We start from the raw sequence: 12427 nt of genomic DNA on the forward strand, positions 1-12427 counted from the left end.
AGATAATAATACACATAAACTAGTAGACTACCGTCATTTTATATTAGCAGTGTCTTTAGGTTGTCAATAAGATCATAATGTCCTATTATTTTGGCAGAGAATGCAAGGAGCGAAGCTATGTTAATTTTGCTTTATTTTGGACACCGATGAATATTGTGACTTTGAGAACAAATTCGAGAAAGAGAGAAATATAAGAAGCCGAGAATAGCCTCTTGACATGGCTTCTACCTGTCCTTGTGAAACTGGAATGGCCTTCGGGCCACCAGTAAGCCCTCAATCATAAAAAAAGGCTTCTCCTAATATAGTAAGTTTTAGTAAGCTCTCGCTTTTTACTGTGGCTTATTATTGAAGGTTGAAGAATTTGAATAGCTAACATTAGACTAAAATACTGAATAGCTAATGGTCGTTCAGTACGGTACTTTAAACTAAAAAGCGATTTCAATCTTCAGTTTTATAAAATATGTGTATTATCTATGTTCAATCGATAGCTGTCAAATACCATAAATACAGTCAAATTGAAAAATTCATTAAATAAAATATCCTAAGCGCTAACAGTAGAATTGTTAATGGTATTACTGTATATAAATATTCAGATACTGTTATATACGTTACACAGTAGCGGGGAAACATGGCACACCAAGAAGACTACGATCTATTTCCCGAAGAAAACGTTTACATAAATCCAGAAGATGGAATGCCTAATATTCATCCTAATATAGTTAATTTTGAACAAGAAAGTGATACTCAAGATGAAGTCGACAACTTTGATGACCTACCTAAATCTGTTATTGTAACAAACATTAATAGCATCGTTTTTTCTGATGAAAAATTGAAAAAAGAGATGGAAGACTTATTCCGTACATTTTCGGAAAATGTAACGTTTCAGTGGCTCCGCAGTTTCAAAAGATTACGCGTTAATTATGACAACCCCTTAGCTGCCGCAAATGCACGAATTCAATTACATCAATACCAATTTTATGATTCATGCATAAATTGCTATTTTGCCCAACCTGTGACACCAATTTCATTTAAGAATCTCAGACCCCCGGCGCCTGTTAAGCAATTTTTGATTTCACCTCCATCAAGTCCTCCAGTTGGCTGGGAGCCTCGAGAAGAAGGTGAACCCATTGTGAATCATGACCTTTTAGCGGCACTTGCAAGTTTATCTCCTGGTGAAAGTCGAGAGCTACACGCACCCACACCAACACAACCAGCCATTGTAGTGCACACTGCAATATCAGAGGTTTCTCCTCCGCCTGGTGCAAAAAAAATTCCTCACACTCGTTGTCCAGAATACTGATAAAATGCCTTATGAATTAATAATGTTGACATAAAATAGAATTTTAATGCTTTTATAAAAAACTCATGTCATGTTTGTGATGTGTAAAGCCAAAGATGTTAATTTATTTAGCTGAAAAATAGCCATCATGGAAAAGGCATAGTTGTATATGATAGTCAACTCAACTCACCAATGATAAACTACTTAATTTGTTATAGATTTGCATACTTTTATTAATTAATCATATTGTAAATTCAATTGAAGTTGGATTGGTGCTACATTCTATTAAAGGGTAATCATAAAAATTGTTTTACAAACATTTTATGGTTTAATAAGAAATTTAATCTGAATAGTTCCAGACAGAAGGAAAACCAATTGTGCGATAGAATTTTAAATTATAAATATTGTTAAAGTAATAGTTTAGTAAGCTAAAAGCCTGCAGTTATGACTATAGTTCAAAACATATCAGTCATTGAAGCATATTAATGAAAATACAAAAGATTGCTTTCTTGAGCTTACAAAAAATATGAACATATATCTTTTTTATCTTACATATTATTTTGTTACTATTTGCTGTAGTTTATTTTATTTGCAATATGAACATCATTTAATATTGTTTGGGCTTGTTAATAATGTTTTCAGTTTGTGGGTATACTTGATTCAAAGAAAAAAAAAAGTATTGTCACATTTCTTATAATGTTCCTGATACATTTAACTGAAAATTTTCATCAGTTTAGTTTCAGATAAAATAAAAAAGTGCTATGGGACCCAAAATTCTTGGGAGGAACTGTTTGTTTTTGAAGAGGTTTCTATATCTACTCATTCTCACCTTATATATTTAATTTTAACAAAAAAAAAGAACTTTTTACTTACTTATTGGCTTCTTTGACGTTATTAATATTATTTGCAAATACTATTAGTGATAATATAGTAATATTATGTTAATAAAAGATGTTCTTTAAAAATAACCAACATTTTTGTTAATTTTTTTTAAGAAACTTATAAATTCGAATTTATTTTTGCAGCTGTTGAAAATTACTAGTTAGATAAGTGTTATAAAAATTTAGACATAGTTAAAAAGTTTTGTGATAAAACAAAGTGACACAAAGTTTTGTAAATAATAAAATTATTTTTGAGATTTTCGAATATTTTAAGTACAGATAAAATGCAGTAGTAAAAAAAGGTTTGTTGACTTTTACTAGGAAGCATAATTTATCTGGTTGTCTAAATTAAACTCCACTGGTTGTCTAATTGAATGGAACATATAATATGTTCATTTTTGTGGTGGTGTGTTTATTTAATGTAAAAGTAAAGATTTTTTTTTATCAAGAATTCTAATAAAATTAATGAAAATACAAAATAAACCAAACATAACATAGGTATCTATGTTTTTGCTGAATTATATGAACATTATTAGAAAACATAAAAGAGTTTTTGATTAGCAGATTTTTTGATTTGCTCTCAACTGACCAAATAAAAGTAAATAAGCTCTTAATAATTGTAAATTAATTTGTAACTGGAAAAAATGTGTTCATCCCCATGCACATAAAAGAATTTTTTTCATATTTTTTTAAGAACAATTTATGGTTGACTACTAAATAGCAAATTTATCATGTACCTAAATAGTTTGAACAATCCCGATTACAGATTGGTGAAATTTCAATAATAAGTAACATTCATAAATAATCGACAAAATTTATAATTGGTTTAACATTTTATTTCAATAACGAGCACATGTTATCATCGCTCGTGATACACCTAGAAAACCACGGAATAGATAAGTAAGGTGGCCTTAATTATCTATTCCGCGGAGAAAGCTATAAGTACCGGTAAAATGGGGCGATTAGGGATTGAAAGGCGAATCGGGAAAAAACCGGGAAAATCTTTCGACGCTCAATATAAGTTTTATATTCGTTGCAAAATCTTCCATTTTTTTGTAGTTTAATAGTAGAATGTTGAAAGTTCATAAAACAACTCTGAATATGCATGATAATAGCTGCTAACTTATAAAAAATCGCGTTTCAAATTAACTTCCTGTGGTGGTAATTATTTTAGTGCTAGAAACTTTGCTCTCTTTTATTTATTTGATAATAATAGAAGACGACTATGATTTATAAACGTTATTTAATGTTTGAACCAGCATATATATTAAAGGTAAGTCTCAGTTGTTATTGGTTTTAATGTATTTGATTAAATAAAAATACATGTAAAAATCTGTTGTTTTTGGGGATATTGGGGACGTATTAGGTACAAATAACAACGAAAAAGGGGTCAATTGGGATGAGAATACGTGAAATGGAAACGACCTAAGTATAAATAGGTACAGGTTTGTAGGGTTGTCTATGTAGTTATAACAATATTTTTTAAATTTGTTGGTAAAAATCTGGTTTATCGAAGCGAAATTGGGAATAAGTCTTTAGTTGAAATAGATAAGCAATTTAATATAAGTAAGTCAATTTTGCAGAGACATGTAACAAGATCAATGAAATCTCAAGGTGGACAAAAATGTCTAAGTAATACATAATAAAATATTTAATATTTGTTCAGAGGGGGGGTATTCATCTGATTAATCCATGGAATAACCGATACACCTAATCTCTTAACCCAGATAGAAATATCAGCCCCTAAGTACTTACCAAGAACGAAGAAATATAAACCGTTTCTAAGAAAGCCCACTATATATGTATAAATATATATATATATATATTGTTGTTACTGCACTGTCGATTGCACCTATAATTGAGGTGATGTCTGCCATGTACTTTTGTCAGTTTTTCATTTTTTTTTATTGATGATCACTTTGTTGGTGCAACTAAATAAATAAATAAATTAAAACTATATATAAAAATAAAAGTAGTGCCAACCCTAGCAAATTTCTCATTTCGTCCCAATTAACCGCAATTTTCGGGTAAATAGGGATTACACCTATTTTTGCATTTTTTGCTTAAACTGGAATGCTAGTTGCATAATTTTAAATTAGACAACAAAGATGCCCCCAAGACTCAATCATTTTGATCCTGATATAGCATTATATACATCAACAACTACCTTAAAATTGCTCATAAAGTTAGAATTTGTCCCTAATCGCCCCATTTTACGGTACTTCATAAAAATTATTTCTTGTATTTGTATTTCATGAACTGTATCCTTTTTATCTGATGGTCAATCCAAAGCTATTCTGACTTTTTTCTGTTTACTAAAGTTTTTTTGAACTGGGTATTTTTACTGTTTGTTTTTGTATCTTTAAGGTTTTATTTATGTTACATTCATAAACTGAACGCCTATAATAGGTACGTTTAATTGTGTTGCACCTGTTAACCTTTTACTGTTATTTATTATTGCAAACAGCTAACACAGTATAATATACCGTGTGACCTCATCTTTACAAAGTCTATTTTTATAAAACACTTTTAGAGCCATTGATATTATTATAATATTTTTTAAATTAAGACGTTAAAAGGAATCGGGCATAAATACCCGGATGTTTTATCTCGAGTGCAAAAGAACTTCAGTTTTAATTAAAATAATATAGAGATCTATATCGTATAGTTTAAAAACTAAAAAAACATGCCTAAATAGCATAGCGACGTAGTAACATTATTGTATTAACATCGGTTCTTCCATCGATTTCAAGTTAATCGTAAATAAATTTAGTCTGAAAATAACTTTCAAAAATTTCGTTACGTATGCAATACATATTATAAACCATAGACCTATATAGTAGTGACACGACATATTGTTCTATACGTACAATTGCTTATATAAATAGCACCCATTTTGAAGGCACATACATAAACATATATCTATCTCGTTCTTACTCAGCACTTTAACTCGCAGGAAAACAATATAACAGTATTTCAGTGCGTACATAAAATGAAACATGAATATACGTAAATGTCTCCGTCTCCGTCTAATGAGGCCGAAAATCCGCCATGTTTGGCGCGCCAAATGTCATTGTCACGTCAGTTCGGCCGTCTGCTTAGGGTTGTACATTATTTATTAACTTTGTTATCGATTTAATATGATTGCTTATATAAAATTTCTTATTTTATTATGCTTAAAACATACAAAAATAATAATTAAAACATATTTTATAGGATCTCAAGAAAGTCGTCGGAACTATTTAAATAAAATAGTTTTATAACACTATTGTCAACTCGTTAAATATTTAATAATTAAGTGATTTTAGAGAGGAAGTCACAAGGAATGACGTTTGTAATTTTATTAACGAATAAATGCTCTGTAGGTGTTTTTTTAATCAGGCGGTCCCTTGATAAGTTTAAAATTTGAATCACTCTCAAGTGAGAGTGATTCAAATGGTGCGGCGTACCTTCCTTGAGGTGCGCTGCGGTAGTGTGTTACGGACTTTAGAGTCAGCAAAACAATTAAAATAGATTGTAATAGTCTAAGAAAAACACGTACTCAAAATACGATAACATTCAGCATGCTAGAAACGGGCAGATGGCACTGTACTACGCCATATCTTTATGTTTTGCGGCAAATGACAACTTTATAAAATCAGTGTAACAAATTTTAAAAATCGTCATATCGTTTACTTGGCAAATTTGAAGCACGAACTCGTCTTAGATTTCACATAATATCTAAATCACATCATCTTTGCACATAACAATATACTAACTTCCTATTAAAGTATAAATTCTACAAATACATTCACTCAACAATATTTAAAATAAAATGAGCCAAGAACGTTTATCGATAAAGCCTACTAACATTAAAATCTTCTGGGCAGCACTAAAACCGCCATGTTTGTGGCCAGATGACGTCACAGTGGCACGAATTTTTGTTGACGTTTCATTTCCATAGGTTTCCTACTTCAGTGATATAAACCATAGACCTATATAGTAGGGACACGACATATTGTTCTATACGTACAATTGCTTATATAAATAGCACCCATTTTGAAGGTACACACATAAACATATATCTATCTCGTTCTTACTCAGCACTTTAACTCGCAGGAAAACAATATAACAGTATTTCAGTGCGTACATAAAATGAAACATGAATATACGTAAATGTCTCCGTCTCCGTCTAATGAGGCCGAAAATCCGCCATGTTTAGCGCGCCAAATGTCATTGTCACGTCAGTTCGGCTGTCTGTTTTGGGTTGTACATTATTTATTGACTTTGATATCGATTTAATATAATTGATTATATAAAATTTCATAATTTATCATGCTTAAAACATACAAAAATAATAATTAAAACGTATTTTATAGGATCTCAAGAAAGTCGATGTCCTAAAACTATTATCTATATGTATTTAAATTCATTATGGAGCCCTCATCCGAAAAATCCATTTTTCGGTCGGAATCTATTGATCATGACACTAATCATAAATACCACTTTAAAATATGTCATCAAAACATATTTAGACATTCTGTTTAGATATTTCGGGAAAAAGGCTACCGACAAAATCTCTTCGGAACTATTTAAATAAAATAGTTTTATTCCGCAGTGAGTAAAACACTATTGTAAATTTGTTAAATATTTAATAATTAAGTGATTTTAGAGAGGAAGTCACAAGGAATGACGTTTGTAATTAATGAATAAATGTTCTGTAGGTGTTTTTCTTTTCACGCGGTCCCTTGATAAGTTTAAAATTTGAATCACTCAAGCGAAAATGATTCAAATGGTGCGGCGCACCTTCCTTGGGGTGCGCTGCGGTAGTATGTTACGGACTTTAGAGTCAGCAAAACAATTAAAATAGATTGTAATAGTCTAAGAAAAACACGTACTCAAAATACGATAACATTTAGCATGCTAGAAATGGGCTGATGGCTTTGAACTACGCCATATCTTTATGTTTTGCGACAAACGACAACTTTATAAAATCAGTGTAGCAACTTTTAAAAATCATCATATCGTTTACTTGGCAAATTCGAAGGACGAACTTGTCTTAGATTTCACCCATCTAAATCATATCATATTTGCACATAACAATATACCTACTTACTTCCCATTAAAGTATAAATTCTACAAATAAATAATACTCAACAATATTTAAAATAAAATGAGCCAAGAACGGTTATCGATAAAACCTGATAACATTGAAATCTTTTGTACAGCACTAAAGCCGCCATGTTTTGTGGCCAGATGACGTCACAGTGGCACGAAATTTTGGTTGACGTTTCATTTCCATAGGTTTCCTACTTCATTGATATAAACACGTCAAAATCTAATAGCAACGTGCTTATTAATGAGGTTCCATATTTTTCCTCCTCCATGAATTTCGCCTTCATACTTGGGAGGTTGTCACTTGGTTTAGTCTTAAAAGCATGTCTTTGTTACAAGTCAATAAAATCTCCATATTTTAGTTAAGTAGTTGTTTTAATACATTTTATGAATGCCAAAGATCCTGGCCTCAGAGACCTCAATGCTTACTTTCAACAACTGACCTACCAATTTTAATATTTGCTCCGATTTCGGGTGTCGTAGACATGTTTAAAACTACTTTTACAGTCTAATCTAAATCTTAAAATGATAAGTCAGGAGAATGACTTTATATCCCAAAAAACATGTAATTCCCACGAAAGACTATGGATAATTTTACTTGAACACGCGAGCGAAACCGCGGGTAACAGCTACCTAGTATAATATGATAATTTTGTTATATAATGAGTACAAGACCACTTTAATTCTGCAGTGAACTACTTTCATAACTATTTTGAAGTGATTAATGTTAAAAGTGCATTTGCTATCTGTCTTTTTTTTGTCAGGAGGAAATCGCCGGACTCCCACCCTCCACTGGGGACGGAGGGCCGGGCATGTCGGAGTCGAACCGACTAAAACCTCCTGTCGCTCAACAACACACGTCCGAGCCTCGCATGAGACAGAACACATGAAAAGGCAAGGGGAGGAGAGTGAAGCGTTTAGTGCACATCTCTCCCATCACCCTCCCCCTCGGGACGCCGGGCCAGCGATCGTCGGCGCCACCACCAGCCCTCTCGGTCGGCAGGCTGTCCGAAGCCCGCCTAGACGGCGCCGGTTTGAATGGGTTATCCTACGAAATACCCCGCTGGGTCAGAACCAGCGTGGGTCGAGGATAGCCGGCTTTCCATGACCCGGATGCTCTTGCGTAAAACGCGTGCAGAGCAGCTTACACGTCGTCTTCTTAGGCCCCTTCGCCGGGCCCCAGACCGACATATGAGGGGGACCCGAAACACTTAGAGGGCCAGGGCTTGGGCGAGATCCGCCTCCCGATCATTTTCTGCCGTAAAATAGTGACGCGTTAGCTTAAACTATTCGGGCCGTGAACTAGCTCACCCATCTATGCAATAAACTTTGAATGCAAAATAATGAGTACATTCTTGAAAGACGTAGGTACGTAATCACAAAACCAATACCGCTTAATAAATTTACACCATTTTATATCTCTCCAAATGAGAATTTTACATTTTACACTGAAAATTTTATGTATTGGTTGCACTACCTAGGCGGCACTGAAAACTTCGGGAATTAACGAAGTGACACAACATTACTATTTAAAAATGTATTTATTGCTTTTCGAAGTATTCTCCGCGAAATTTGACACATTTTTCCATACGATGGAACCAATCATTGAAGCAACCATGCAATTCGGAAGTTGGGGTCTCCAAAATGGCCGTTTTGTAGGCGTCCACAGCTTCTTCAGGTGATGAAAATCTCTGTCCACGCAATTTATTCTTTATTTTAGGGAAAGTATAGAAATCATTAGGGCTTAGGTCGGGGCTGTTCGGCGGATGGTCTAATAATTCTATGTTTTCTTGCTCTAAAAACTCTTTTGTTCTGTGCGCGGTGTGAGAACTCGCATTGTCGTGATGGAGGATGATGCGGCGGTTGCAGTTCTCTTTACGGAGTTTAGAAACGACCTGTGGCAAACAAATGCTAGCATACCATTCTGCATTAACCGTTCTTTGTCCCTCAAGAGGAATAGTCGTAACATGGCCGGTTTTGGAGACAAACGTGGCCACCATTTTTTTTGCAACACTCCGTGAACGAAAAATTGTTGTTGGCTTTAACTCATTTTCGAACACCCAAACTCGTGACTGGTTTTTTGTTTCGGGTTCGTACGCGTATATCCAGGATTCGTCACCTGATACAATGTTGTATACAGCATTTGAGGATCCTGCGTGGAATCTTTCGAGAGTTCTGACGCACCAAGTAACGCGAGCCGCTTTTTGCTCTTCACAGAGCGAATGCGGTATCCATCGGGAAAACAACTTTTTTACACCTAATTGCTCATGCAAGATTATTTGTATTTGACTCATGCCAATGTCTAAAGTTGCCTGAATTTCGCGGTATGTCACATGTCGATCTTCCTCAATCAGCTTACGCACAGCATCAACGTTTTCTTGGGTGACTGCAGTTTTTGGACGACCTTGACGGGGATCATCACTGAGCTTGACACGTCCACGTTGAAACTCAGCAAACCAGCGATAAATTGTGGTTTTGGATGGGGCTTCATCACCAAATGCAGATATCATCCGATCAACACACTGTTTTTGTGTTAAACCACTTCGAAAGTCATAATAAATCATCGCTCTTGAATTTTCTCGAGTCAATTCCATTTTCTCAACGACTAAACAAGTTTGACAAAACCTCGTGACAAGACCGAGAATCTTTTTTTAAATAAATAAATGGTATTCGATTTTTAAAACCAAGGAGTTTTCAATTAAAAAGATTTTAATATGACAGGAACAGTGGAAATATTCCATTCCCGATACTTTTAGTGCAGCCCTCGTATTATATACAGTGTGTTAAGTGTTCTTTCATTTCCAAAATTTAAATTATCTAACCGATATGATGTTTTAATACAGAAAAGGTTTAGAAATTGATGTTTTAGTGGCCATTCAAACTTACGACGACTTTCGGATAATTTTGAATAGAGTTATCTGGGATATTGAAAATCCTATATAATTCACTAATTATTATTTGATTTAGGCAATGAAGTAGGAAACCTATGGAAATGAAACGTCAACCAAAATTTCGTGCCACTGTGACGTCATCTGGCCACAAAACATGGCGGCTTTAGTGCTGTACAAAAGATTTCAATGTTATCAGGTTTTATCGATAAACGTTCTTGGCCCATTTTATTTTAAATATTGTTGAGTATTATTTATTTGTAGAATTTATACTTTAATGGGAAGTAAGTAGGTATATTGTTATGTGCAAATATGATATGATTTAGATGGGTGAAATCTAAGACAAGTTCGTCCTTCGAATTTGCCAGGTAAACGATATGATGATTTTTAAAAGTTGCTACACTGATTTTATAAAGTTGTCGTTTGTCGCAAAACATAAAGATATGGCGTAGTTCAAAGCCATCAGCCCATTTCTAGCATGCTAAATGTTATCGTATTTTGAGTACGTGTTTTTCTTAGACTATTACAATATATTTTAATTGTTTTGCTGACTCTAAAGTCCGTAACATACTACCGCAGCGCACCCCAAGGAAGGTGCGCCGCACCATTTGAATCACTTTCGCTTGAGAGTGATTCAAATTTTAAACTTATCAAGGGACCGCGTGAAAAAAAAAATACCTACAGAACATTTATTCATTAATTACAAACGTCATTCCTTGTGACTTCCTCTCTAAAATCACTTAATTATTAAATATTTAACAATTTTACAATAGTGTTTTACTCACTGCGGAATAAAACTATTTTATTTAAATAGTTCCGAAGAGATTTTGTCGGTAGCCTTTTTCCCGAAATATCTAAACAGAATGTCTAAATATGTTTTGATGACATATTTTAAAGTGGTATTTATGATTAGTGTCATGATCAATAGATTCCGACTGAAAAATGGATTTTTTGGATGAGGGCTCCATAATGAATTTAAATACATATAGATAATAGTTTTAGGACATCGACTTTCTTGAGATCCTATAAAATACGTTTTAATTATTATTTTTGTATGTTTTAAGGATGATAAATTATGAAATTTTATATAATCAATCATATTAAATCGATATCAAAGTCAATAAATCATGTACAACCCCAAACAGACGGCCGAACTGACGTGACAATGACATTTGGCGCGCTAAACATGGCGGATTTTCGGCCTCATTAGACGGAGACGGAGATATTTACGTATATTCATGTTTCATTTTATGTACGCACTGAAATACTGTTATATTGTTTTCCTGCGAGTTAAAGTGCTGAGTAAGAACGAGATAGATATATGTTTATGTATGTGCCTTCAAAATGGGTGCTATTTATATAAGCAATTGTACGTATAGAACAATATGTCGTGTCCCTACTATATAGGTCTATGGATTTAGGTAACATTATACTTTTATTTAAATTAAAATATATGTAGAGGTGTCAAAATAAATTGAGTGTCAACGACATGAAATTGCCATTCACTGGGGATGCCTTGCCCGAAATATTTACTCCGAATAGGGGAAAAAATTAACAGAAACACATGTTTTTTTAATAATCTATATCTACACTAATATTATAAAGAGGAAAGATTTGTTTGTTTGTTTGTTTCGAATAGGCTCCGAAACTACTGGACCGATTTGAAAAATTCTTTTTCCATTAGAAGCCGACATTGTCCCTGATGAACATAGGCTACTTTTTTTTTAATTTTTTTAATTTTTTTTTTTGGTTTCATTTGTGTTTTAATGTTTCCGAAGCGAAGCGAGGGCGGGTCGCTCGTATATAATATATTTATTAAGAATCAAAGAGATACATAAAATTGTTCACTTATTTATCTATCAAATCAGTTCAATAAAGACTGATAAGATCATAAGTTAGAGGTGAGCAAAATGTTATTGAAAAAATCATTCACCCCATTCCATGAACAAAATATCATAATCTATGAAAAGCTTTCCATCCCTTCTTGTTAATTGATGTTCTTTTAGTAAATATATTATGTTCTACTTCTTTACAACGCACTGTTCATTTGTTGAATACCTCGTCCAGCCCCCAAAACATTCTTTTTGAAAACATTTATGGTGACATTGTTAGAGCTTACTCTTTCAATGGATCGAATTTTATCTAGGGCTTCCTCTAAAATAGCTGGGGTGTAATTTGATTTTACGCCATATTTACGCACACCGGGCTTAATCACTTTTGCTTTTCGTGCCATTTTATTAACCTGTAACAGTAGAAAATAAAGTATAATAAATTGCAACTCAATA

At 33.4% G+C, this 12427-nt stretch overlaps 1 protein-coding gene across 1 annotated transcript; it reads left to right on the forward strand.

Moving 5' to 3' along the window:
• The first annotated feature begins 53 nt into the window (after positions 1 to 53).
• LOC101740260 (protein sarah) lies at positions 54 to 2707 on the forward strand. Its single transcript, XM_062675185.1, has one exon. The coding sequence runs from the start codon at positions 629 to 631 to the stop codon at positions 1298 to 1300; it is 672 nt and encodes a 223-aa protein (XP_062531169.1). The 5' UTR covers positions 54 to 628; the 3' UTR covers positions 1301 to 2707.
• The last annotated feature ends 9720 nt before the right edge of the window (positions 2708 to 12427 follow it).

This window comes from Bombyx mori, chromosome 23 (genome assembly GCF_030269925.1).
Source record: "Bombyx mori chromosome 23, ASM3026992v2".
Lineage (NCBI taxonomy): Eukaryota > Metazoa > Arthropoda > Insecta > Lepidoptera > Bombycidae > Bombyx > Bombyx mori.

Bases quoted from the DNA above. Each gene is read 5' to 3' on its own strand.
- LOC101740260 (XM_062675185.1), top strand. From the start codon at position 629: ATGGCACACCAAGAAGACTACGATCTATTTCCCGAAGAAAACGTTTAC.